The sequence below is a fragment of the Haliaeetus albicilla genome, chromosome 2 (genome assembly GCF_947461875.1).
Source record: "Haliaeetus albicilla chromosome 2, bHalAlb1.1, whole genome shotgun sequence".
NCBI lineage: Eukaryota > Metazoa > Chordata > Aves > Accipitriformes > Accipitridae > Haliaeetus > Haliaeetus albicilla.
In genome coordinates this window covers 31,425,566-31,452,933 of record NC_091484.1, presented here as the reverse complement: position 1 = coordinate 31,452,933, position 27,368 = coordinate 31,425,566, and the positions used below count along the sequence as shown (strand labels likewise).

The 27,368-nt window shown below is 42.1% G+C and overlaps 2 protein-coding genes across 16 annotated transcripts in view; one reads left to right on the top strand and one right to left on the bottom strand.

The window, feature by feature from the left end:
• Nucleotides 1–9,367: 9,367 nt before the first annotated feature.
• MPLKIP (M-phase specific PLK1 interacting protein) lies at nt 9,368–18,204 on the bottom strand. Its single transcript, XM_069769583.1, has 2 exons — nt 17,713–18,204; nt 9,368–13,013 (listed from the first exon to the last, which is right to left on the bottom strand). Exons 1-2 carry the CDS (start codon nt 18,070–18,072, stop codon nt 12,810–12,812), a joined length of 564 nt encoding a protein of 187 aa, XP_069625684.1. The 5' UTR covers nt 18,073–18,204; the 3' UTR covers nt 9,368–12,809.
• A 4,250-nt stretch (nt 18,205–22,454) lies between these two features.
• SUGCT (succinyl-CoA:glutarate-CoA transferase) overlaps nt 22,455–27,368 on the top strand; it is a 339,720-nt gene continuing 334,806 nt past the window's right edge. For 3 of the 15 annotated variants that reach the window (XM_069812467.1, XM_069812380.1, XM_069769553.1), the window contains exons 1-3: nt 22,459–22,744; nt 26,866–26,917; nt 27,010–27,083. In XM_069812467.1, the coding sequence (XP_069668568.1) occupies nt 22,567–22,744; nt 26,866–26,917; nt 27,010–27,083 (304 nt within the window). In that variant the 5' untranslated portion in view covers nt 22,459–22,566. Of the gene's footprint in view, nt 22,745–26,865; nt 26,918–27,009; nt 27,084–27,368 lie in introns of all 15 variants that reach the window. The other 12 variants (XM_069812431.1, XM_069812420.1, XM_069812442.1 and 9 more) reach the window with 8 other exon arrangements.

Genomic DNA, 27,368 nt, shown 5'->3' with positions numbered 1-27,368 from the left:
TAACTTTATATTAAAAGCAATGTTTACAACTGTAAGGTGAATTTCTGTTTAGAGGGATATAGGGATTAGAGCTATTTCTAGAACTGTGCATTATTGTTCTCCTATTTGCACAGATCTTTCACACTGGGCTGTGTGGAGCAACAGAGAGGCTAAATAATTAGAGATGAGCCCCGATTTCTAAATCAGATTAAAAGGGGTTGTTTGCACCTCCAAACAGAAACACAAGAGATGGAGAGTTGTAGACGTCCAATAAAATACCATACTTTGTCTTAAAATCAGTTTGATTTTTTTTTTTCCAGGTAGTAACTCTAGTTGAATGGTCTTCATGCCATAAATGTTTATTGTGCTTCACAATTTCCTGTACATACTTAGCTGTCTTAGGTATAGAAAATTTGGACAATTTCGGTGATTTTTTATAAAAGAAGTAAATTGGGTTTGGTAATATATTCTAAAAGAATGAGTTGTATCACTAGCTTCAAAGAAGGATTATACAAACTCATAGTCAACAGGTCCACCAGGAGAGACAAGTACTGGACTAGATGACTGGTCTGACCACCCTGTGGGATGCTTTTTATTCTTAAGAATTTAAAAGAAGGACAAAGTGACAGCAAGCAGATGTCTGTGTTTACATTTCTCCAGGACAGTCCTCTCTGGAGAGGAAAGGGAAATTCCAAGAAAAAGCTGTGAATTGTTTTAACTCTTTCTGCCTATAAGACAGCAAATGCAAATGCTGTTTTCCAAGGCCTAAATGTAACGAAGATGCCAAAGACGTGGTAGCTAATGATTAAAATTTAGGAGGGTTAATATGTGGAGCGTTATGATGTTTGTCTTTGGGGTATTCAAGGAATTTTTATATTAGGTGCTATTTTAACCATTGCCCTAAGAGATGAGGAAACACAGAGAAACATGGAGCACGTACTTTAATACCTTAATGCAGTGAAATGTAAGATCACACATAAAAGTTATCAGTGAAGTTGGTCACATTTACAAGACACAAAAAGATGGAATGAAGTGACAGTGAAAAGGACCGCTACCTTCCAGCGTGATGCTGAAACTAAGGGTTCATATGGAACATCAGCAGAGGAATATTAATCAGTAGGACACTAGTACATGATTTTAATGAAAGTAAACAATTACTTTAAAACTTATTAGAAAAGCTTCAGAAAACAGAGACACAATCCAGTTCTAGAAAAAATGTCCTAATGTGACTTTAATGGCTGTATTTAATTGTTGCAGAGAATATTCAAATGCTATTTGATCACCTACCTTGAATAGAAATTTGATACATAACTCTTTAATACAACATGAAAATGTAAAATATAATCCATTGATGGAAACTAATGTTAGACAAAGCCAGCCTGGATAGAAAGCAGATTTTTACGTGACAGTGGTTAGGCTTGGGATCAACTTCAACTGATAGATGCTGGCATGTTGTCTGCCATCTGAAATCTTTAAATATTAGGTATCTGTGTTGTGGTGTAAATTAAGTTGTTGGTTTGATGTGGGAGTTGCCAGGTGGGGTTTAGACCTAACATTGTGCAGGATATCAGGATAAATACTTCTTTCTAGCACCAAACAATGGACAGTGAGATTTGGGATTTGACAAAACCTATGTACAGTTTCTTAGGAAAAATCTATTTTTCCATACATACTTTCTATACATACTGATTTAGTTCATGGAATCCACATTTTACTGAAAAGGTCTGTATCCCATAGCTCTTAACAAACTAGCATCACTGAAGCTATTCATATACCCACTCTTTGGGACTCAATATGTATAGATTTTGCTTGGCACTTTAAAAATGATTTTTCTTTACCTTTTTGAAAGATGCTTAAAAATCCGGAATTAATTAGTAAAAAGAAATAATAAAATAAGGGAAAAAATCCAACAGGACCTCAGGACAAAGATAATGAAGCAGGAGTCTGAAAAGAATCTGCAGGAAGAAAAAAGGAGGAAGATGCAGACAGGTTACAGATGGAGGTATCTTTGCAGATCACTTTGCAATTGATGTGGCAACAGCAACATTATTACTCCTAGGGAGGTTACTGACAGCTTCTGTCCTGAGAGTCATTGTTGGAAAAGCTCACTTGAGTTAGCTTTCTTGTTTCAGACATTAGCAAGTTTAGTTCGAAACACGTTTTAAACTATCCAAGCTCAAACTCTTTTGATTTGAAAGCACGTGCAACATCTGCTTTGTCAGGAGAACTAGGGTAACAGTGGTAGTCAGTTCAGGATGGAAGAAGCTTCTTGTGCTACAGATAGCTCTGAAGAAGACAATTTATGGACAGCTTAAGTCATGAAATATCTGGTTCAAATGGAGTGCCAGCCAAGGAAAGAATATGGGAATAATTGGTGGAAAAGGAGTCCAGAGCAAAGGCAAGACTTGGCGACAAAGAACGTGGAGCCTGTGAAGAAACAGAATAAAGAAATGAATGCAGGTCTTAATATCCTTCTTGAGCTTTCTACTCTTCCGTGTCACTTATGGGGAGACTCGTAACGTGTTCTGGACTCCTGCCCATGTTCTGTGCTGATGCTTTTTGATACTGCAAACAACTGAAAAAGGTTCCTGCTGAACTTCAAGGCAAACGGTGTGTTTATAAAGGTGCAGACCCTTTCACTAGAGAGTCTCCTTGCCAGGAGGTGCCAGAGGGGAAGTCTGCTATACTGATGATCCTCCCCAGGCCCATAAGGAACACCAGGAATTGGATTGTTTTGGGATGCTTACATAGCAACAGAGTAATCACTGGTAAAGGTGTAGACTTTGATTAGATGCGTTTCTGCTGTTTTTCTCTGATACATCAATACAGTCAGAGTGACACCAGAATCTTGCTTTTCCTTTTGGCTCATTGGAAAGGTTACAAGACTGAGAATAATTGCTCCCTAGCAGAAATTCTGGCTGTTTAAAAGCTTCTGAAGTAGAATTTAGCACTGAAGTAACTGGGGCTGGACTGAAGCTGAACTATCTTTTTTTAATTGAGAGTAAGTGATTAAATATACTGAATAGGAAAAGTGCCTATGCACACAGGCTTTTTATTTTTGCTGCTTATAAAGCTCAATTCTCTTGTAAATGCATATTTGCTTCCTTGTCATTCATGGATTGAAAAACAGTAACATGTTATGTGGCTGCTGAAGAGAGAGTACCTGATCTTATGCTTTCCCTCCAACTTGGTGTACTATCATCAACAAGGAGAAGCTGAGTGAAATATGAGTATTTAAGAGGTGGTTGTGTTGGGAAGCTACCAGGAAGAACTGGGATCAAGATGACGCTGTTTTCCCACACCCTTTCCTTACGCACTTTTTCTGTTGTCTTCTCAGAGTGACTTTGTCTCCGTGTTTGCAATGTTTAGCACAGATCTGAGCACCACTTGTCTGCATGTGCAGAAGAGAATTTTTCTTAATCTAGAGAGAAAAGGGTGGCTGCTATGGTAGGGCCATGTCTGCCTTGTACAGTTCTCACTGCACATCTGACAATGAAGTCCACCATTCAACCAACGTAGGCTCATTTAGATGAGTCAGGAGGACTTTTGTGCACTTTTACTTGTTGACATAGTTCCATCATCTCCAGCAATGTAAACTAACAGGACCGTTAGTGGACTGGGTATGTTGGGTGGTTGAGTGGCACCGACTCCACCAAACCCTCCAGCAGACAGCTATTGGTAGCAGAGCCCTGAAGGGTGGATCAAGCCTATTCCAATGGAAGGGGCAGGAAAGACAGGCTTATTTCCATGGAAAACCCACATGGAAAAGCCTTAACATATAGCTGGTGTACAGACAGTTCTGAGGAAAAAAGAGACAATAGAAGACTCACCAGAGAGGAAAAATTATGGTAAGACTACCTAAGTTATCTTCTCTGGATGGAGTTAAGGTTGGGGGTGGTGTGGGGTGTAAAGAAAAACAACCTGCTTTTGGTAGGTCCCTTTAAACTGTTTGCCTGAAATATAAAGTACACAAAGCCTTGCAGATGTGTTTATTAATATATTAGAATCTACTGTTTTCAAGCTGTAAGAAGATAAATGATAGAGATTTGGTTAATGAAAGTTCTGTCACCTGCTTACTGGGGCGATCTAGTAACAGAGAGAAATTAAACTGGGCTATTATCAGTTGGGTATTCACAAAGTATAGACCACAACTATTCCTTCCTCACCTCACAGCAGCGAGGATGGCTACAGAAGAGTCAATGTATAAAACATACAGCAATTATTCTGAGAGGAAATTAAATAGTGTCCGAATGCAACCAATTGCAATAGATAGCCTTAAAACAGGGATTTAAAGGTTCTTTGTGCAAGCTTTCCACATACTTGGAACTTTTATTTTAGAAGCTATTCTAAGTACAGGAACACCACTGGTAGCGTAAGCTGTCTTCAGTTTCAACAGGGACACAATTTGGCGGTTCATTTATTTGAAAAAAGTTATCACAGTTTCTCAACCTGTTGTCCATGGTGCACATACTGCTTTCTTAACATCTGGAAATGAACAACCAAATAATTTTCCTTGGTGTAATTTACTTGCCATAGCAACCAGGAGGCTATTAAAAATTTACAGACAAGGGAAATAGCTTTAGGGAAGTGGAATGGCAAGTAATCAATAGATAGACCCTTGGTGCTTTCTTACAGTTACCAAGTTGTACGCTTGGACCACTTGCAGATGTTAATTCTCCCTTTCATCTTTTTTATGATCCTTGAGATTTTCAAATGTATGGTTTTATCTTAGCTTAAAAAAAAAAATTGATGAAATGAGTTGAGACTTATGCAATGGTGCTAGACTTCACAGACAGGTGGTGAAGATACTTATTCTCTTCTGCAAACTCAACTGTAGTAATAGTAACACATTAATTCCCAACATCTGTTAAAGGAATACAGCTCAAAGCCTTATTTTACATTAACCTAAAAATCTTCATTAAGCCACAGGAGGTAGCGGTTTGATTTAAAAAATGCTGTGCAACTACTGCTTACAATCCAATTACTGTTGATACTACTCCCCAGCTGGCAATCAGTGTTTTTTAAAGCTTATGTTTGCTCTGTTTTTTGTGGTTTATGCTGTGTAGTCATCTACAGAAGTTGTCAATTAGCTTGATCCCTCTTCCCTTGTTTCAGCATTAGCTTGTGTGATGCTTGAAAAGGGAATGATTTGCATCAGCATGAAGGAGGCTTTGTTCTGCCATTTATTAGTATTTATACTAATAGTTGCATCAACATCATGTTCAGCAGTCTGAACTCTTAGGAATTTCCTCATGCAAACTACAAAGATAGAAACCCAAAGCAAACACTTGTTGACTCTACACTAACAGCTTTTAACTATCTTGAGTACACAGCAATTAGATTGTGGCAAAATACATATGGATACCAGAAGGTTTAAGTGTATTTTAATACAGCATTACTGCTGCCCATAAAGGCAGGGTAGGACATGCAGATTTTTGGTGCAGCCCATTTTAAACCAATTGTGTTAAAAATTTCACAGCTTGATGTGATGTCAAATTCTTTGCCTCCTAAGATGCTGTCACTAATGGACAAACAAAAGAAGAATTTACATTCTCCCTATAATATAGTGGCTCACTGTAGGCTTAGAAAATGAAAAATCCCTTGAGGTGTGTTTATGTGTACGTGGGAGGGAAGCGGCCTTACTTGTTTTGTCCTTGTTAAAATCCCATTCTAGCTGCAATCTGGAAACGGGCTAATACAGGTTACACTGAACTGCAATGATGTCCCTACTCATGTAGTCCATCTGGCACTGCGCAGACCATTATTTCCATCCCAGCATCTCAACTGCAAAAGCTCTGACCTAGCACATGGGCTGGGTGAACTGTGTTGGCCAGTTCTGGAAAAATGTAAGCTCTTTCAAGTAAGAAAGGAAGGAACCTCAGATTCTTTTGAACTACACTATGCAACCACCACCACTACTTGAATTACGATTGATATTCCAATGAAATTAGTTAAACTTATTTTCTTTTGTACAGAAAAAAAAAAAGTATAAATTTAATACATCCTCCACAATCCTGTCGCTGTTACCTGGAAAAAATGAATACTCAGAATTAAGCAATTTGGGGAATTAGTTTTAATATTTGAAAATTACTTCCCTGGTGGAACTTGAAGCTATAACTTTTTTACTGCACCAAAATACTGACATTCAAAATCAAAATGCAGGAATACTTTAAAAATTTAAGAAATACATGCTAATCTAGTGTCAGAAGCTTTGCACACCCAGTGAATAATACAGCCTTAGTTTTGTGAAATTGCATATGTCCAATATTCTATGTAGAACAGACTTTTTACTTCTGTCAGAGAATAGGTCAAATGGTGATTTAATGGCTTTGACTGAAGTTCATGTCATGGCAAGCCTTGAAGTTATCGGTAACAAGTCAGTGCTTCTCCAGAAGAAAAAGAACAAGAAGACAGGTCTCAGTTTGTGAGGCTGTGTAAGAATTTGAGGATGCATAAGAATTCTTCTTTCATGTTTAAGGTGTATTGGGTTTGTGTGGCAAGGTTTTGGTAGTGGGGGATGTTACAGGGGTGGCTTCTGTGAGAAGCTGCTGGAAGCTTCCCCTGCGCCCGACAGAGCCAATACCAGCCGGCTCCAAGATGGACCTGCTGCTGGCCAAGGCCGAGCCAATCAGTGACAGTGGTAGCACCTCTGGGATAACATATTTAAGAAGGAAAAAAAAGTTGCTGGGACACAGAAACAGCAGCCAGAGAGAGAGCGTGTAAGAGAAACAACCCTGCAGACACCAAGGTCAGTGAAGAAGGAGGGGAAGGAGATGCTCCAGGCGCTGGAGCAGAGATTCCCCTGCAGCCCCTGGTGAAGACCATGGTGAGGCAGGCTGTCCCCCTGCAGCCCATGGAGGTCCACAGTGGAGCAGATCTCCACCTGCAGCCCATGGAGGACCCCACACCAGGACAGGTGGGTTCCCGAAGGAGGCTGTGACCCTGTGGGAAGCCTGTGCTGGAGCAGGCTCCTGGCAGGACCTGCAGATCTGTAGAGAGAGGAGCCCACGGAGCAGGTTTTTTGGCAGGACTTGTGACCCCACGGGGGACCCATGCTGGAGCAGTGTGCTTCTGAAGGACTGCATGCCCTGGGAGGGACCCATGCTGGAGAAGTTTGTGGAGGACTGTCTCCCATGGGAGGGACCCCATGCTGGAGCAGGGGAAGAGTGTGATGAGTCCTGCCCCTGAGGAGGATGAAGTGGCAGAAATAATGTGTGATGAACTGACCGTATTCCCCATCCCCCTGCACTGCTGGGGGGGTAGGTAGAGAATTCAGGAGTGAAGTTGTGCCTGGGAAGAAGAAGAAGGGAGGGGTGGAGGGAAAGTGTTTTGAGATTTGGTTTATTTCTCATTACCCTACTCTGGTTGATTGATTGGTAATAAATTTAGTTAATTTTCCCCAAGCTGAGTCTGTTTTGCCTGTGACAGTAACTGGTGAGTGATCTCTCCTGTCCGTATCTTGACCCATGAGCCCTTTGTTATATTTTTTTCTCTCCCCTGTTCAGCTGAGGAGGGGGAGTGATAGAACAGCTTTGGTGGGCACCTGGCCTCCAGCCAGGGTCAACCTACCACAAAGGTAATTCTTGAGAAATACCTTTTTCTGTTTTATTAGGGAGTGGGATGGTATTTTTTCATCTCTGTTAAGAACCTAACTGCCATCTGGAAAGGGGCTAATACAGGTTATGCTGAATTTTAATGATGTCCCTAGTCATGTAGTCCATCTCATATTGTGCAGACCACAGTTTCCAGCTCAGCATCTCAAGTTATTTTTTGCTTCATTTTTGCCCTTTTAAAGGGGGACAGAGAAGCTCTTATTTTAATAGCAGTAGTGTCAGCAGTATTAAAAATTTCACTCTGAAACTGTACTGGTATGACCCCTTCTAGCCACAGAAGTTACTTTCTTGTACATAAATGTTTACAATTCTAGTTCAGAAAAGGAATGTGCAACAGCCACAGATCAGTGAACAAAGGGCAGTAGAATTCACCTGTGATTTTACTGCAGAAGAGACTGTGCAACAGTTTTAGGAGTTAAAATAAAAATTAGAATTTGCAACACTAGTAAAATTTAAAATCCAGGATGTACACTAAGTAAACCACTGATACCACTTAAAATGCTGCTGCAATGCACATAGAGCTGCTGAAACAAAATGGATGACTATTTGGGTCAAAGCATTGCCTGGGCCCCACTACAGTGAAATGTCAAAAAACTAGGGGTAACCTCTAGGAGGAGGGGTAGTTTGATTACCCTGTTCTAGCACCAAGCATCTGCCCAACTGTTTCTAGCCCAGTAGTCAAAGGTCTCCTACTGTCATCAAGGAAGTAATGAGGATGAGATAAAACTCTTTTAGCCAGATCTAAAAAGTTTTAAAGGGAAGGCCTAGATTTGAGGTCTAACGGTCAAGAACTAGTAATTTTGTAAAGGTAGATACAGAAGTCCAGGTTGAGAAAGTGTTCTTTAAGTCAGCAAAGCACATATTTTTGTGAAAATAGGCCAAAAATGTAACTGATTCAATCTGTGCCTAGTGAAAAGTTACTGTAGGCAAAAAGTTTGATTGTGAACTAATGACTGAATGCTGGAACTATACTACTGTTAAGCATTAACACAACTTGGTGATTTCTTTCCTTTCTTGTCATGTAAGAAGTTGTTTGAGCTATCTCAAATGATAAAAAAGTTTATCTAGTTACCTGTGTCAACTGGTACACAAGCTTCTGAAAGCCTAAGAGATGTAAATCATTACATGATTCTTCATCAATCAGTGTAGGCAAACCTCCCTTTTCTCACCTAGTTCAAGGAAGATGGGAGGAATGCAAAGTGCCAAGATTTAGGGAAAGGAGAACAAAGTCTTTACTCTTGAGAATTAAGGAAAATGTTGTAAAACCAAGTTTAATTAATTGCAAGGAAGACTTGGCTCATATATAAAAGCACATGTATGAATTTGAATTCAGAGCAACTGCTAAACAGAACAGTTTATTGCAGAGTTGGTAAAAAGCACTGACAGACAAATGGATGATACAATTTTCAAACTGTAAAGTTAGATACTTACATATCTTGGTTGCATGAGTAAATCCTCTGACATCAGTGAGATTACTCAGAAGCACAACTTGAAACCCAGACTACAAAAACTTTTCTTTAAAAGGGAGCTGAAGAGCTACTTATAGACTTTTCATATAATGCATGTTTCAAATGCTCCCCTCCCCACATTTATATGAAAGTGAAGAGCACATAAAGATATCCTGAACAGGAAAAGAAAAACAACCTGACTGCAAAAGCAGTTATCCATTCTGTTGACCAGAAGCATTTCCCCTGCAAAGTGTTCCCAGATTTGACATTAGAAAAACGCTACATCGCAATGCCTTACTGCTAATTCTAAAGAGGATTAACTTGATATGAATTTTTTAAATCCTGTTTTAACTGAAATTTTAACATTCTAAATTGTTTTTACAATTTCAATGTAAAATAGTGTGTACAAAGTGCCAGAGAAGAATGAATATTCCATATTATAAAGTTGCAGCGAAAACCCAAACCTGAACTATCTTTGAAGAATTACAGTACACAACTTGGGGTACCCGGTGTGTTGCCATTACACAGAATTGTGCTCGGCTGATTTAAGTTACCTTACTGTGATATAAGCACAATATAGTAGCAATGCAGTTCACTGTTAAACACAGTAGCAAATGGGAACAAATGAAATTAAATTTTTGCTAGGAGAGAGTTAGTCATGAGTTATACAACTCCTTTACAACAACTGAATAGAAGGTCAGACGGACTTGACGGACAAACACAATGGAAACAAATTGAATGGAAAAGTAGTACATCAATCCAAACTTCTGAAAAAGGAGCTAAATGACTTACCTTAAAATCTAAGAAGTCTGTTGAAGAACAATGCCCATATTCTTAGTGTGTTCGTTACAGAAGAATCCCTTCATTTACAAGACACGGGCACTATTTTGTTTCATGGGCTCATGAAGAAAGGATGTATTTGTGCTGTACTTTTTATCATCAAATGCTATTTCCAGAGCCATACTGTTACTATGAAGTGGCTTCATTAACAAATGAGGAAATGATATATCCTATCTCCATTAGAAACATGTGGGGATAAAGAATGTTTGCCATATGGGAAAAAGGAAGAAAAAAAATCAGTGAGGAAGTAAGTGCATAAGCTTCCTGGATATCATAGCAAAAAAGGCAAAGCTTAAATTGGCTTTAAGTACATTATATTTATAGTTCTGAACATGTGTTCATGCATTTTACAGCTATTCAACAATGACATTTTGAAATGTTACTGTAATTGCAGAATTTCTCCTAGGAGCCAGAAAGGTGAATCATTCTTAAGTTTTTGGTACAGTATGATGAGGTTACTAAGTTTATTACATCTACATTTTAATTCTTTGCTGATTCTTGACCAAATTATTGGAGTCTTTAGCAGTATGATGTACTTATAATTGTTGGGTCATATCCTGAAGTGCGCTGGAGCAGCAGCTTAACAGATGGCATTGTGGAAGGCCTGTATTAATTAAACAATGCTTCAAGATTATTTCCTCAATTCTCTTTCTGGAACATTTACCTTCATTGATGGCTGACACCCGGTTCCAGGAGTTAACAGTTATTACCAGAGGAGGCTGGCTTTGATCCCTGGGTCAAATGCAAAGCCCAAGTGGAAAAATGCATCTTTGCAATGTGCAAGGGCAGCCGATACTGGCTACTGTATAAGCAGTCCCACCTCTAACAGTCTCTCTTCTGTCATGAATCCTTTTCCTTTCCTTTATCCTTTCCAAACCCAGTTTCTTCTCATGTCTAACTGGGGACATGTCATAGCTTTAGTCTCTTAAATAAAATCGTATCTGCTTCCCCAAGATCACCAAAAATTACAAAAAGTAAACTGCATTGAGTTACAAAGGAAATATTAGTAACAAAAAAGCTGACTCAGTTAAGCACCCTGCAACTTTTTTTGTGAGCTTTACAGCACCTGACAAGGTTAAAAAAAAAGAGGAAAGAAAACTTCATACTTCACTTTTCACAATGACATTGATTAATTGATTTATAAATTCTAAATACTATCTACAACTTGTCAAGTCATCCAGTTTTGCTGGTACGCATTACAGATAACAATACTGATAGCTGCCATTTAAGGCACAGTTTTGATTCTGGGATGAAGATTTAAACGTTCTTGGTATCAAGCAGGCATTATGTTCTCAGTTCTCTGAGCAGCCTTTTTGGATATAATACTAAAACAGTAAGGTCAATGGGGGAAGACACAAGTGACAAACTTTAGATTATGGTCATAGAAGCGCAAGAGACTCAGCTAGCACATTTCAACATGTTAACCCTCCTTCCAGTTTGATGTTACTCCTGAAGGCGGTATTAACCCAAGATATTTTATGCTAAACAGATAAAGCAGTATACAGGACTATTCTACCTCAGCAAAAGACAAGTTACTGAACAGACTAATGTGATTCCCTGTGCTTTTCTACCTAACCATGCTTCAGGACTACAAAAATATGTTTTCTGTAAAGTATGCAAGAAGCTTAAAACATATGTTTTAAAAACAGAACTAATGCTTTTATTTATTTTTAACTAAGTTTTCACCCTCTACCTACTGCTTAAAAACTAAGATCAACAAACAAATAATGTTATGTTCAACAAAAATTTAGATATCTACTGCAGATTTAACATGGCATGTTAAGAGCATGCCTGCAGCTGGAACTATGTCTTTCTTACGCTATATTACAATATTCACTACTGGATTTAAGAATGGATCTTCTACATATAGACAAGCTCTAAAAAAACTTCATTGTTTTCCTCTTCTGTATAAAAATATAGCATGCACACACACAAAACAAGACTTCTCTGGACAAAGATGCCTGCCATAGGTAAAAATAAAAAATAATCTTAAAAAATTCTGAAAAATCTTGTACAGATGAAAAAAAAGATGCTATGCATGTACTAATGTCAACTGTATAACAAACTCATTCATTCTATGCTATTCTAACAGGTAGATCCAGAAAGTACATTTGCATTTATTTAATCTTTATGTTGTATGTGCTCCTTAGACTTAAATTGCCACTGAACAGACTTGTTACTATAATCCAGAAATGTCTAATTTTGTTCCAAATATTTTTTTTTAAAATACAAAAGCAAATGATTACAGAATTATGGTTATGACTCAAGAGCTGGTTCAACAAATTAAACTTTCCAAAGACAATACATTGGTTTCCTGAGATGGCTGAAAGTCACGTCTCAACTTCATGTTACACTACAATTAACAAAAAATACTATGCACAAAATCAGAGCTTAACTACAGCATACAAGCACATTTACAGAAGTCACCTAATTTCACTAGTACTATTTGTGTTAATGTGTACACCTTAACAAAAGTCCTAAAATAATCTTTATACATTACAAAACAAGGATTTACAAAACTTTATTTTATTTCCAAGGTACTTCATTCTAAAAATGTTGAAACATAAAAAAATACCATTTCCTAAAGGAGTTTACAATAAAAGGCTAACAATCTGGCATGGAAGAGGTAAATATATGGAAACCTGTTTTAACAGTCACAAATCAGTCGCTGGTGATTAAAGAACACTTTGTTCTTCAAAGCTGGTAGGCACTTCCACGTAGCCAGAAATCTAAGTTTTCCTACCACTCCTTTTCCCTCCCATACATAAAAATATCCAATGCAATTAAAAAAAAAGTAGGATAAAAGGGTGGACGTGTGATCAAATAAAAGCATTATCTAAGGTCTTGATTATTGTTCATCTTGTGTAAGTGTAAAGATTTTGTCCCAAAGTTTTCCTGACAAGATGGAGTTATTTAGCCTTTAAAAGTGTTAGCTGAAATACCTCCCTTTTTTACCAGTATATGTTGTTTGCTCACTGCTGTATTGTTGGTTTATGTCTGTAACAGAAACTGGCTCTAGGCCAGCCCATGGGTCCTCAAGCATTGAAGGTCTGTAATAGTTTTCCACATCATTAGACACTCTTTTCTCTCTGCCATGCGCTGTACCAAATGGAGTAGATGTCCTGGGTGATCCCTTTGGAAGAAAACCATCAGGTAAAGAAACATTTAATAGACTAATTCAAACAAAAAAAAAAGTTTCCTTCTAATGTAGCAGAGCTTTGAAGCCGATTATTAATGATAATTACTACTCCTCACTTGCATCTTCCTCAGAAAATATTAACTTTATTATACTTTTAATTATGAGTGATGATTTACCAGGTTAAGAAAAAAACCCAGTCTTCTCCAAAATACTTGTTTATGTCGCTCTGGCATATAACTACAGAAAAGCTCCTCACACTATTTTTCGTAAGCTGCCTGAGTCAACAACATGTCTAACTCAAAAGCTGAACAACTAAACAGGGAGTTAGAGGCTGAGAATGAGCTGATAATGTTTACAAGAGCAGAAGTCAGATATTAAGTACTTACAGATTCAACACAGCATTGTATAACACAAAAAGCTATAAATGACCCAAAGAACTTACTGGGAAAAACACCCTGTTTTAAGCAAACTAGTGTTCTGTGAAATTTGAGAACAGATGACTTTATCTGATATACAATCTGGATGATAATCAGTGATTAAGTAGATATGGCGCAAAAGAAAAAACCTTTTGCATGGAGCTTTTGATATTTGATTTTTTTTTTAAAGATCAAGGATCACAACAATGGCTTCTGCAAACCTGCTACAAGTCTGCAACTTAGAGAGCTATGACATAAAGGAAATCACTATAACCATTTACTGCTGTTAGCATCTATTGTTCTTTCCCTCAGATTCACTCCCCTAAAAAGTAAGGTTTTATATAAAGCTGTGTTAGTTTAAATTAATTTGTTTTAACCGAAGTTAAACAAGCTATACTACATGTACACAACAGTTAGGCTCCAAACTATGCCTGATGCATTCTGTATGACTAGAAGAACAGGACTCCTTGCGGCTAATTACCAGCCTCTGACTTTGTAAAGGAGGAAAAAAGCACCGATCATGGGCTGCTTTCCCCACTCACCTGACTTTTTGGGCCAGCAGTGATGGTATTTGAATTTGACTAATAAACCTTACAGAATCTATGTAAATAGACAGTATGAAACAATTTCTGGGTAAAACTGAGAAATCGTGCCATATAGTGAAGGCCCCTATGCTTAGCCAGAAGAACAGATTCCACTGAAACCGTGTGAACCTTTTTCTGAAAATGTGCTGTGGCAGGAACCTGCTTGTGTGGTCCCAGTAAGTACTATTCTAGAACTCCTAAAGCTTGATGATAATGGATACACAACCAAACGTGGGAACAGCCATGTCTTATTTATGGGGCACTTGTTTCTAATGATTCATCGTCGTACAATTAGGTTATGTAGCTAAGATGATGATCTCAAACCAGAAAAATTACTAAAAGGTAGATAACTACTTTATGGTATCAAAACCATGAGGGTAAGGTCAGAGAATCACCTCAGAATACATGTAAAAAACTTCCTAAGGCCGCGGAGTTTCCTAGAGCAAGTCAACATGCACTAGCAAAAGTGACATTTATGTTAAGCACTCACATTTAGTAGTAACTCAGTAGTACACAGTGCATTCCATCTTCAAAATAAAAAAAATTAACTCTTTAAAACACCATGTTTAACGGGGACCCTGTAACTTTGACACTGTAAAACAGTCTGAGTGTGGAGTTTGTTTATGTCAAATCTGCAGAACTCAAAAGAAAGCTGAATGGACATAACGATCCGCAGTATCCAGTGACAGAACAAAATAATTCAATGGTAAGGCTCTTTTGGATGGATTTATTTTATAATACTAAATTTCACTACAGTATAATGCAGGCTATCACTTAACACTGACATTTTAGCATGTGTGAAATCTAGGAAATTTATTATTATGTAATACAAGATTGATGGCCTTCAATAAGTGTTAAATTTAAGCATGTGGTTATTTTTTTTAAATTTAGAATACTAGTCATTATAGGTTTTTTCCCCCCTCTGTATTTTTCTTAGAAGAAAAAAATCAAAATGTTATTATTCATATTATAGGCCTGTGGAAAAGGAAAATAGCCCGACCTGTGCAAGTGAAATGATTCTGTGCAAGTGAAACTGTTTGGTGCCAAAGATACCTTACAAAAAACTTTATATTTTACTGTCACTGGTGTCAACAGCAGTGACACTTTTCTCAGGGAACTTTCCCTAAAGAAACAGTCAATCTATTCTCAATACTTTTTTCCCCAGATAACAAATCTCTCTCTACAGTAGGGGGGGAAAAAAAAAAATCTTTTGGTGCTATTCATTAACATGTTACTGAATATGGTAATACTGCCTTGAAAATGGGGACAGTTACTCCCCTTAACAGCTTCCTTCAACTGATGTAATTTTAGCTGCTGGCAGATGCACAGAAACACAAAAATCATGACTACCATTTCAAAAGATTTTTTTTTTACTTTCTGTAATAATTTTCAACCCATCACCACTAACTAGCTACAGCTACTAGCTAGTTCACTAACTCCTGCTGAGTGTAGAAAGGGAAACACTACCGCTAAGTGAATTCTAAGAAGAGATATTAAAAAAATACAACAAACTTGTTTTCATAACATGAAAAGCAAATGCATCTCTATGGAAAAAACAGAAACCTCCATAAAGTATTGGCCACATATAGGCTAAGTCAGCCATTTCGGAAAAATCCAGCTTACTATGTTTTTCTTTAAGTTTTCTGTTAATTTAAAAAAATGAAAGTCTGCAAGCACAAAATAAGCACAGAATACAAATGACATGACATTAATAGAACACTAAAGTAAATATAAACTGTCTTTTGGATTTCCTGATGAGATTTTAAAGGGTCACTTATGACTTTCATCCCAAAGGTGACAGACAGTAACATCATAAATTTAAAAAGCACTGTAGTTCTCTTAACAATAGCATCTACAGAAGAGAGGGGAACAATCCACATATACCTCAAAAGAAATTTGATCCTTAGAAAATGCAAAAAATTCCTCTACCTGACTCTATTCATGGCCTCATGGACCGAGATTCTTGCTGCCCCCATCGAAGAAAATGGGGACTCACGGTTTAGGAGACTTCCTCCCTCCGTGATCGCCTCTACTGCCCTCCCAGGCAAAACAAACCCATGTGTATACACTGAAAAGTACACACATACATATTACTTTAGTCCTAGGCAAAGCTACAGACATACAGTGTCTTTCTAGTCTTAGAAAGCATCACCATCAGGTAAATGCTCCTAAACTACTCACAAGGTCTACAGAAGGAAAGAGGAGAAGGGAAAATGTTGTGACAATCTGAGACTGGATTCAAACTTGTACCTTCTTTATGTCAGGTTTCTTACTTAACACCAAGAATGGAGCCTGTGAGACTGTTCCTGCCCACAGGTCCTGACATGAAACACTTCTGACTAAAACTTGAGGCAAAAGGATTCCTGCATTCTTCTGCTCAGTTAATTTAAGGCAGACTTTTAAGAAACACTTAATTGAATATCCAAAGAGTGGTCTTCTGAAGGGAAATCAGACATCAGTGACATAAACCGTCCCTCCAGAATCTGCAGCAGAAACCCCACATCCGTTGCCTTTTCAACAGGTACAGAGGTTAAGCAATCTGTAGGCTTCCACACTAGGAAAGCCTTTGCTGGTGTGTTGAAGAAAATGTATAAAGTTCATAATGGTCCCCTTCCACCAACTATGAGATTCCTGTAAGATAGTTATCTGCATCATAAAAAAAGTAACCAAAGACTATTTTTGAATGGAAATGTGACTATGCAGTGTGGGCACATTAAGATTTTACTAATCTCTATTAAGATTTGACTTCATTATTACACTCTAATCCTTAAAGTGTCAGGAAGAGCACCTGAAAATTTTATTGTTGTCTGTACCGCATGTGTCATTTGTTATGCTTTTAAGGTTTCTCTAATATTGCATAAAGCCAGCTATGTACATAAAGTTGGCATCACCTCAAGAACTGTCATCCCTATCTGCATTGCCTCTCACAGGCCCCAACTAAACCATGTGAAAAAAGCATAACTCACAGAACCTGTTGTCGATAGCTCTCAGGAAAACTACTACTATAAACTGAAGTTTTCAGTGCAATGCAAAGACTTTAAAAGTAATACTCTTGTTATCCCAACAGATGCTCTCATTTCTGCTTCAAGGAGCTTCAGCTTAACTCTCTTTAATAGAGCACTCCTTTTCTCTACTCGTGTCCCAGAAAGCTCTGCATGTGGATAGGGCAGCTTCCATGATGCAAGATGAGACAGGCAAAGTAGAAGCACACAGCACTTCACCACTGTGTTCAAGAAAACTGATCAAAGGGAGGTACATACAAGCAAAAGAGGTGTTTGCTGCGGTCTGGGGTGGTGCTTAATTTTCTCTCTACCTCCACACGCCAGAATATGAAAAGGAAGAAAGCTCCACTCTTGCGAGTCCTTGTGTCTTCACAACAGGCCTCAGCCAGGCCTGGGGCCCTCCTCCCTTTCCTGATCACACAGCTCCCTGAGCTGGGGTCTCTCCACTCTCTCTACCGGTGGGAAAGTCAGATGTTGCCCAGTGCGGTGCAAGTCTCGCTCTCCCCTCAAAATCCTGGCGGAGGGGACGGATGCTGCGCCTCCTCACAAGCCTCGGCGTGCTCTCCCCTGCGGGCTGAGGGCCCCCGCGTAGCAGCAGCAGCAACTCCCGCCCTCCCTCCTTCCCGCCCTCCCGCCCCCGCCTCGCTGTGCGGAGGCGCAGGCCTCTCTCCCTTACCGCCCTGCCCCATACCTGGTAGTGCCTCTGGAAGCCCCCGGGCGAGCGCTTGTGCTGCTGCGGGTGCAGGGCAGCTCCAGCCGGGGATTTGCCGCCGTAGGGAGCCGGGTACCGGGGGCTGACGCTCTGCGGCCTGCGCGGGGTCTGCCCCCCCGGCGACGGGCTCCCGAACCGCCCGCCGCCGCCGTGGAAACCGTGGCCTCGGGGCGAGTGGCCGCTGCCGTAAGGCCCAGGCCGGTGGCCGTAGGGCGGCGTGTGGTGGGGGCTCCCGTAGCCCCGCGGGGAGGGTGGCACGGGGCCCCCGCCGGAGGGAGGGCTCCGGAAGCCGCCGCCCGCGTACGGAGGCGTCGGGGGGCGGAAGCTCTGCCGGTACATGGCCCGAGCCGGCGAGGCGACGGCGGCGAGGAATAAAACCTGCGCAACGGCGTCCCCCGGCAGGCGCCTCGGCGGGGCGACGTCACTTCTGGCGGCTTTCTCCTCCCCGCCCCCCCCCCCCCTTTTTCCCCGCCGGGCGGCCGGAAGGTTCCGGGCTCCAAACGTTCCGGGGCCGGGGAAGGCGAGGCGAGCGACACCCGCCCGGGGCCGGGGCCGCGCTCGCCCGGGGCCGGGGCCGCGCCCCGCCCCCGCGGCCTCCAGCCCGCCCCGGCTGGGGTGGGCTCGGCCGCCGCCAGGGGCGGGGCGCTGCGGCCGGTGAGGAGCGGGCCGAGCCCGGGGGGCGGCTCCCACCTCCGCGGACCCCTTGCGTCCCGGTGCCCGCCTGGAAGCGGGAGGGCGGGAGAGCGGCTGGCCGGCTCGTCAGCCTTGGACAGCGATTTGTCACGCTGACCCTGAGGAATTCTGTGCATTTTCAAGCTGAGGAGGAGCCATCTGAAGTAAGAGGGCCTTAGAAGCTGTGTAGCAGCTGTGCCTGTTAACTCGGATGATGAGGCGTAGTGATAAAACCCGGTATTTGTGAACTCCGTCTAGTTGTAAGTGAATGCCCACGGTACGACAGTAGATAAAAATCAACAAAATCAACTGTTGTAAAGCAAAGCAAGTATTTGCCTCGCATTTCACGGCACTTCAGATATGCTTATTTGTACTCCTTTCTTGCGTAGCCTTTTAATAGATGAGCCTGCAAATACTGCATACGTTACAGCAGTCCCAATTGAAAACACATACAGTGACATATTTAAAGAGTACCTTAACGGAAAGTTTTTTTTAAAATCAGTGTGGTGGGTTGACCCTGGCTGGATGCCAGGTCCCCACCAAAGCCGCTCCACCGCTCCCCCTCCTCAACTGGACAGGGGAGAGAAAACACAACAAAGTTTCGTGGGTCGAGATAAGGACAGGGAGAGATCACTCAACCAATTACCGTCACGGGCAAAACACACTCAGCTTGGGGAAAATTACTTTATTGCCAATCAAACCAGAGTAGGGTAATGAGAAATAAACCCAAATCTTAAAACACCTTCCCCCCACCTCTCCCTTCTTCCCAGGCACAGCTTCACTCCTTGTCGTGGTTTAACCCCAGCCAGCAACTAAGCACCACGCAGCCGCTCACTCACTCCCCCCCCCCCATCCAGTGGGATGGGGGAGAAAATCGGGAAAAGAAGTAAAACCCATGGGTTGAGATAAGAACGGTTTAATAGAACAGAAAAGAAGAAACTAATAATGATAATGATAACACTAATAAAATGACAAGAGTAGTAATACAAGCATTGCAATGTATAAATCATGCCCAGTGCAATTGCTCACCACCCACTGACAGACACCCAGCCAGTCCCCGAGCGGCGATTCCCCGCCCCCACTCCCCCCAGTTCCTAAACTAGACGGGATGCCACATGGTATGGAATACACCGTTGGCCAGTTTGGGTCAGGTGCCCTGGCTGTGTCCTGTGCCAACTTCTTGTGCCCCTCCAGCTTTCTCGCTGGCTGGGGATGAGAAGCTGAAAAATCCTTGACTTTAGTCTAAACACTACTGAGCAACAACTGAAAACATCAGTGTTATCAACATTCTTCGCATACTGAACTCAAAACATAGGACTGTACCAGCTACTAGGAAGGCAGTTAACTCTATCCCAGCTGAAACCAGGACACTCCTGAATTCTCTACCAACCTCCCCAGCAGCACAGGGGGATGGGGAATGCAGGTTATGATCAGTTCATCACACGTCTCTGCCACTTCATCCTCTTCAGGGGCAGGACTCATCACACTCTTCCCCTGCTCCAGCGTGGGGTCCCTCCCATGGGAGACAGTCATCCACAAACTTCTCCAGCATGGGGTCCCTCCCATGGGAGACAGTCCTCCACAAACTTCTCCAGCATGGGTCTTTCTCATGGGCTGCAGTCCTTCAGGCACAGGCTGCTCCAGCGTGGGTCCCCCGTGGCGTCACAAGTCCTGCCAGAAAACCTGCTCCAGCGTGGGCTCCTCTCTCCATGGGTCTGCAGGTCCTGCCAGGAGCCTGCTCCAGCGCGGGCTTCCCACAGGGTCACAGCCTCCTTCGGGAACCCACCTGTTCCGGTGTGGGGTCCTCCATGGGCTGCAGGTGGAGATCTGCTCCACCGTGGACCTCCATGGGCTACAGGGGGACAGCCTGCCTCACCATGGTCTTCACCACGGGCTGCAGGGGAATCTCTGCTCTGGCACATGAAGCATCTCCTCCCCCTCCTTCTTCAGACCTGGGTGTCTGCAGGGCTGTTTCTCTCACATGTTCTCAGTCCTCTCTCCGGCTGCAGTTTCGCAGCAACTTTTTTTTCCCTTCTTAAATCTGTTATTCCAGAGGCGCTACCACTATCGCTGATGGGCTCGGCCTTGGCCGGCGGCGGGTCTGTCTTGGAGCCGGCTGGTATTGGCTCTGTCGGGCACAAGGGAAGCTTCCAGCAGCTTCTCACAGAAGCCACCCCTGTAACCCCCCACTACCAAAACCTTGCCACACAAACCCAATACAATCAGTTTGAACTGTCGGCAATTCTTCAGCAGAGTGGTAGCTCAGGCAATGAGACCTACGTATACAAACTCATGGGAAAATGGTCTTTTGGAGGAGAAGCTCATATTGTGTAACGTAAACTCAATTTAGCAATGTTATTTATTAGCATTCCTGCTCTGTTCTCAGCTATGTTAATGCAAATCCTCAACACCTCAGTAAAAAATAGTAAAGATTTTTTTTTTTTTAATTTTATTTCCACCGGTGCAACAAAGCTACTTGGTTTTGGGATATTGCAAAGTGAGAAAGTTAAAAAGGGCTTTCAGAACAGCAGTGAACAAAAGTTAGCCAATAAAATAAGCACTGTATTTCTATAGTTTGTATACCAGTCTTGCTTTTCGTTGGCTTTAAAGAGTTGTTTGTTTGGTTGTTTTTTTGTTGTTGGTTTGTTTGCTTTTTTTTTTTTTTTTTTGCAATGGCGATAACCAACTTTATATTCTCAGTGAACTCAGCTCTCCACTCTGTTTTACAATCTCCCTGTGAAAACTGGGGCAATATCCTTGCAATTCTAAAATGGAGAGTAATCCTTTACTGTTTTATCTTCTCTAGAAGACCGATTTTCTGTCTATTATTATTATGCACACAAGGAATGCCATGTCTACACAAGACAGTTTATCAATGCAAGTATCAATTTGTCTGATCAGTCTTATTCCAGAAAAGGACAGCTTCATTTAATTTAAACCCTTTTCACACCAAACAAATTAGAAGTAGGTACTGTTACACACATGGTGAGTTATAGTGGGATAGTTTTGCTGATGAATTTCTTCTTGTTGATGAATGCTAATTGCTTCTAGGTTTTTAAGCATCCGTGTCATGCTTTTTATTACACATAGCATGTCCGCTCAACAAACCTGCCATGCAGAAGATTTTCTCTACGTTCCTCCTCACCATTCAGGCCGTCTGACGTGCAGTGCTTCTTAAGCCTGTGCTATTCGTAATGCTCATTTTCAAGCAGTCGGAAGTTTCAGCTATTCTTGAGATGCAGCTGTTGTCTTATCCTCACAGCCTATTTCTCACAAGGAAATAGTGAACCTCTGTGCAGGCTCTTTTATCCTATCACAGAGGAAGAAGACATCACGGTGTTCCTGTTACAAGCCTTCCACTCTGTCCTAACACAAACTAAAAATAGTCTGAAAGCACTTAGCTCAAGGAAGAATTGCTTAAAGGTCATTTCAAGCTGACCCTTCCATTGCTATATACACCTGAACATATAGCGCACAGTGTAAGCAAGCATTGCACCTTCAGTGAAGCCAAACTGAGATACAGGATCTGCCTCGTGCTAGCGAGAGGATTTAATGGCAACCGGTGCAACCGCCTACCTTGTCAGTGCGGGAAGCCGTTGTGGGGATGTGTTTTACTTTTATTCCATCTTGGCAACGTTTTATGTCGCAGTCCGTACACCGAACTGGCAGTACAAGTTTCTAGCTGTCAACCATTTGGTTTGTCCAGGAATTAGATGTCGCAGCGAAAAACCCCGAAGTCTATTTTGTACAGATAGCGAGGTTTCCATACAGGAACTGGAATTACTGCCGCAACACCTGCAGGACACCTCCCTGCTTACGAAGTCCAGCCGCCTGCGTCCTGCACGCTAAGAAAAACAGGCACCCTTTCAACGGGGACTACTTCCTAGGAGAAGTAGCCGCCGCGGAGGGAGGACCACGCCGACCGACGGCAGCCCCAGAGCTCGCGGCGGGAAAAACCGGGGACGGCGCCGGCGGGCAGGCCACGCCCCGCGCCTGCGCACCGCCCCAAGCCGGGAACAATTTGGCACTCCACCCGGGCGCGGGAGGAGGGAAGGGGCGGTGGGGAGCGGCGCCTGCGCGGTGTGGCGAAGCGCGCACCTTTTCGCGGCGCTCGGCGGGGCGCTCGGCGTTGCTTCGAGTCGCGGGCGGCGGCGCGCGGAGATGCTGCGCGCCGGGCTGGGAAGAAGGAGCCGCCTCTGTGGCGGCGGGCTGTGGAGGAGCCCTCGCCCCGCAGCTGCTAGCGGCAGCGCCTCGCCGCGCCGCCCCGGCGCCCTGAGCGGCGCCTCCGCCTCCCCTAGGAACGGCGGCGGGGCGCGGGGCGAAGGCGCTCCCCCGGCAGGTAGCCGCGCCGCGCCCCTCTCCTCCTCCTCAGCCTCCCCTTCCCTCCCTCGCCTCGTCGGGCCCCTCTGCCCGCGCAAGTCCCGCCGGGGCTCTGCGGCGGTGCCGCAGGCGCGCGAGCGGCCCGGGCAGGGGTCGCAGCCGTTTCGCTGGGGTGGCGGGAGGGACGATGAAGACCTGAGGGAGGTCAGCTGCCGCCGCTGCCTCGCAGCGCCGCGGTCCGCCCCGTGGCCTGCTGTGAGGAGGAGGACGGGGCTGCAGCGTGCCGGTGGCCAGGTGCTGAGCTCGCTGCCGGCCCTGGCCCTGCCTTCCCCGGCACCGCGGGGCCTGTGGCGCCAGGGCGAGATCGAGGTCGTGGGGCGGCGAGCCGGGGTCGCCTCGCCGCCGCGCTTGGGGCAGACGCGGCCGCTTGCGTGGGCTCGGTCCGCTGCTCCGCTCCCTGCCGGGCTGCGGGGCTTTGCCGAGGGGAACTGCAGCTGGACTTTGCACGGCGGCCGCGCCGCGCTGCTGGCAGCCCCGCTTGGCGTGTGGCAGGGAGCGGGTTAGCTCTGCGGGCAGCTTCGGCTAATGGGGAGCGGGGGGAGGCTGAAGTGCCTGCTGTCCAGTTCTAGGGCTGATTTTTTCAAAGGTTACAAGACTCGTGACTTAATGCAGTTGTTTGTTTGTTTGTTTAACGAAGAAAAATAAAACCGAGCTGCAACGAAGTAATTTTCCTCTGGCTTTCAGATTTCTCACTTAAAAACATAGAAAAATATTACCAGTTGTGTTGATTGCGCTAGAATAGGAGGAAGTTTGGAGATCTGTTTCCCAAGACGAACATACCAAGTGCATCCCTGCTTGGAGTGTACCTATCGATAGTGAATTAATCCATGGTAGTGATGGATCTGATGGTAACTTGCTGCATGTATAAATTAAAAAAATATTGATTGTGCAATCAAAGTAGAGACAATAGACTTAAGGAGTGATGTCCTCCGGAACTGGATGTAATTGGAACAGAATCTATTTACTGTTAATTTGCATTGGTGCCAGAATATTAAATGTACTAATAAGCTCTCTTCTTAGTGCCCTCTTCTGTCACTTACAAGTGTGAAGGAAAGCTTTTTCGGGGGAATATGACATGCAAATTAATTTCTGTTCTATAGATGGATCTCTCTTTTGGTTGCTTACTCATATTGTTATGTTGTACCAACCTTGGGACAACCTTCTGAGCTTAACTAAAGAGTTTAAATCATATTGAGAGTCAGTTGATCTATTCTTCATCAAAGTTATTTATAAAAGATACATATGACTGTCTAATTTACAGTAAATTCAAGCATCGTGGGAATAAAGAGTTTAGAAATAGGATATAGTTAAAGCTGAGAGAGTGGATTTTTCTTTCAATCATCAAATTACTGGAATAATTAAAAGCAAAAATACAAGAGAAAAATGTAAGTTCACATTTTAGAGAATTTAGACTATTGAGCCAGAATTCCAACAAAAAACACTCTGTGGGAAAAGTTTAACTTTGGGTATGTGCCTGATAGGAGGCTAGTGAGGGGAAAAAACCAAACCACCACCACAACAGGAGACGCTTTGGTCAATACTGATCAACTCTGATCTCTTCTGTTTGTGGTGTGGTTTTGTTTCTTTTTGTTCCTGCAATAAGGGGTTGGTAGTGCTCTGGTACTCAGGATCAGTGTACCCAAACTGCTGTTTCTCTGATAGTCAGAAGGCTTTCTATTGTAATTGTTTCAGCAAATTAGCGTCTTGCTTGAATGCAAGTCTAGGTCCTATATATTTTCTTTTCTGAATATCTGGGCTCTTCTGGTTTGAAGAGGCTAACAGGTCTATTTTTTTTTCTCAGCTTTTCAAACACAAGGTTTTGATCTCTCCTTTTTCTCGTGTTTCTTCATCATTGTGGACATCAATGTTATTTACCAACTTTAAAAGAAAATTCACAATGGTCTGTTTGTCTCTGAAACAACAACTGTACTCCCCTGTTCTGTTCCAACTATAGAAGAGTCCCAATCCCTGAATGGAGTCTTAGATGTTACCATAATGTGAGCGATATAATAATTAGTAAGGATTCATCAGTCTTAGTTATGCTTAAATGCATATTTACAGACTAATCTTAACACTTTATAGGCTTCTTTGAGAAATATCTTTATGGATTCCTGCAACTCAGCCCAGGCAGAGAACCTGTTGGCTCTGAAAACTTGCTGTTCTGGTAGTGTGTCTGTAAGAAATATAAGTAACACTAAATGCTGGCTCAGGAGGAGAATAAGTGAGCTATTGAGTGGGAGAGTGGAGCTTTAAAAGGTGTGGAAAGAATAGAGGAAGATGGACCCTTTTTGTTAACTAAAATGATATATTTTTTTTTTTTAGGGAGCTGTGCTCTTCAGTAAAGCTGTTGTTTACCTCTTTTCTGTAAATGCAGAGTAATGCCATCATGAAGCAAGTGGTGCACTCAGTTCCTTAACAGACAAGCATACGCTTAAGTGTTTGCTCAACTAGAGCCAACTTGATAAAATTGAGGTTACGCTGGAGGATCTGTGGTGTTTACGTGGCACAAGCACAAGTATTTTCTTGGAACTTTCACTGAGGTGCGCAGCATTGAAGAGAGGTGGCAGCCTGAGTTTTCCCAAAGGCTTTGAAGTGTGCGAAATAGATGGGCAGTCCTAGATGAGCTTGTTTTCAACATGCTGTTTGGTCTGCATATCATATTAAAAACCAAAACATGTTAAGATCATATCCCTCTGGAGTGATTGGTAATAATTGAGGAAAATGTTTTGAAGATGAAGAATGGGATGCAAGTGTTCTCACTGAGAGCAGTATGGTGAATGAAAACGTTTTAGCAGAAGTCTTGAATTCCTAATGCTGCTTCATATCTCTGTAGCTTTTTTATTATGTATATCTCTCTATATCCATCTCCTTCTTACCATATATACAGTAAGGTAGGAGGGAGAGTTACGGGGGTGACTGAAGGGTTGCTCAGGTCTGATGGAGGGAGTGTGGAGCAGGTGACACAGGCATTCAATGTTGCATTACTCAGGAGACACACCACACTGCCCTGCATGCTTTGAGGGACTGTGGTTCTTTTCTCCTTCGTGTTCTGTAAGGAGGTCTGTGCTTGAATTACTTGGTTTTTTTTGTAGTGTTTTTTCCCCATGTTTTACATCTTTATCTTACCTGGACAAACACCAAAAAGATATGCTTACCATGGGTTAGTATTGTGTAATCTTTGTGGTGTTATTGGCTAGGTGCTTTTTTTTGTTGTGGTGGTTTGGTTTTTTTTTTGTGTGGTATGAGACCACTTTCCAAATAGTGATGAAATTACCATCCACATGGGGTTGTGAAGTGTTTGCATCCCCAGCCTGCAATTAAAGACACTGTGTTAGCAGAAGATAACCCAAGGTCACCAAAGAGAGAGTTGGTAAACCTGTGGTCTAGACTATGAGATTGCTTGCTCTGTCTGTGACGCTTACTGCCGCTGCTGTGGTTTCTTAGAGCTGTTCATGTTGGAAAGGGTGAGGGAAAGGAGGAAAGCATTGTGATTTCTTAGTATCTTGCATATGCGACTGCCATTGAAAGTTAAAGATAGAATGAGTATTTCCTCAGTTCATGTATTCTGTCTTCAGTTTTGTAACCTCTGTTTTGAAATGCAGATACTCTTTTTTTTTTTTGTGTGTGTGTGTGATGCAAGTGCATAGGTCTACACAGATCAAAACACTTTGTGAGGATACTATGCTTCGCGTGGGTCTGCTACCCATTAGTTTTAGTTTGTGTCGTTCTGATGTTGCTTGCTATGCTTTTATTGGATCTTTCTTCAGATTAGTCTTTAAAAGCTATATGAGTGTTTATGGAAGGAACATACAAAAATATCTCTAAAAAGTAGCTTTATTGTAGAATTGCTAGGTGTTTAGAATAGGTTCTGCAATGCTAACCATAACATTTTCCAACTTTGAAAGGATTTACTAACTTAACATACTCCTGATAACCTACCTGTGCAGAAAGCTTTATTATCCTTTATTTGGGGAGGGTGATGGGAGAGTGTCATAAAAACAGTGTTTTAGGCTACCAATGAGAAACATCTTACAAAAAAAATAATTCAGGAGTAAGTAACTGTTTTCTCTTTCTTGTCAGGTGCTAGTAATGTAAAGCCATTGGATGCTGTGAAAATTCTTGATTTAACAAGGTTTGTGTTTTGTCTGTAATTTGGAACAGTCTGTCTAGATGCAAATATTCTGATAGGAAAAACTAAGAAAACAATCTTTTTTAATGTTACAGGGTGCTTGCAGGGCCCTTTGCCACGATGATTTTAGGAGATCTAGGGGCTGAAGTTATCAAAGTGGAAAGACCAGGTAAGATTTTTGTTTATCTATTTTAGATATAAGAATGTGGGGTAGTTTAACAAATAGTTTTTTATGTAATTTAATATTATTTATATTAAATGTATTTAATATTATTAATATTTATGTAATTTAATATGACTGAGAATGCAAGATTGAAAACTTCTGAAAATATTTAGAAAGACAATACTACCTTTATTTGGTAATGGTATGTTTTTGGTGAGAGTGTGCGTATGGTATTATGCTAAGAAATAATTATGTAGGTATTTGTATATTTTTTTTGAGCCAGCAGTTTTC

Bases quoted from the DNA above. Each gene is read 5' to 3' on its own strand.
- MPLKIP (XM_069769583.1), bottom strand. From the start codon at position 18,072: ATGTACCGGCAGAGCTTCCGCCCCCCGACGCCTCCGTACGCGGGCGGC. The intron at 13,014-17,712 runs GTATGGGGCAGG...TTTCTTCCAAAG, and splicing joins GCTTCCAGAGGCACTACCAG to GGATCACCCAGGACATCTAC.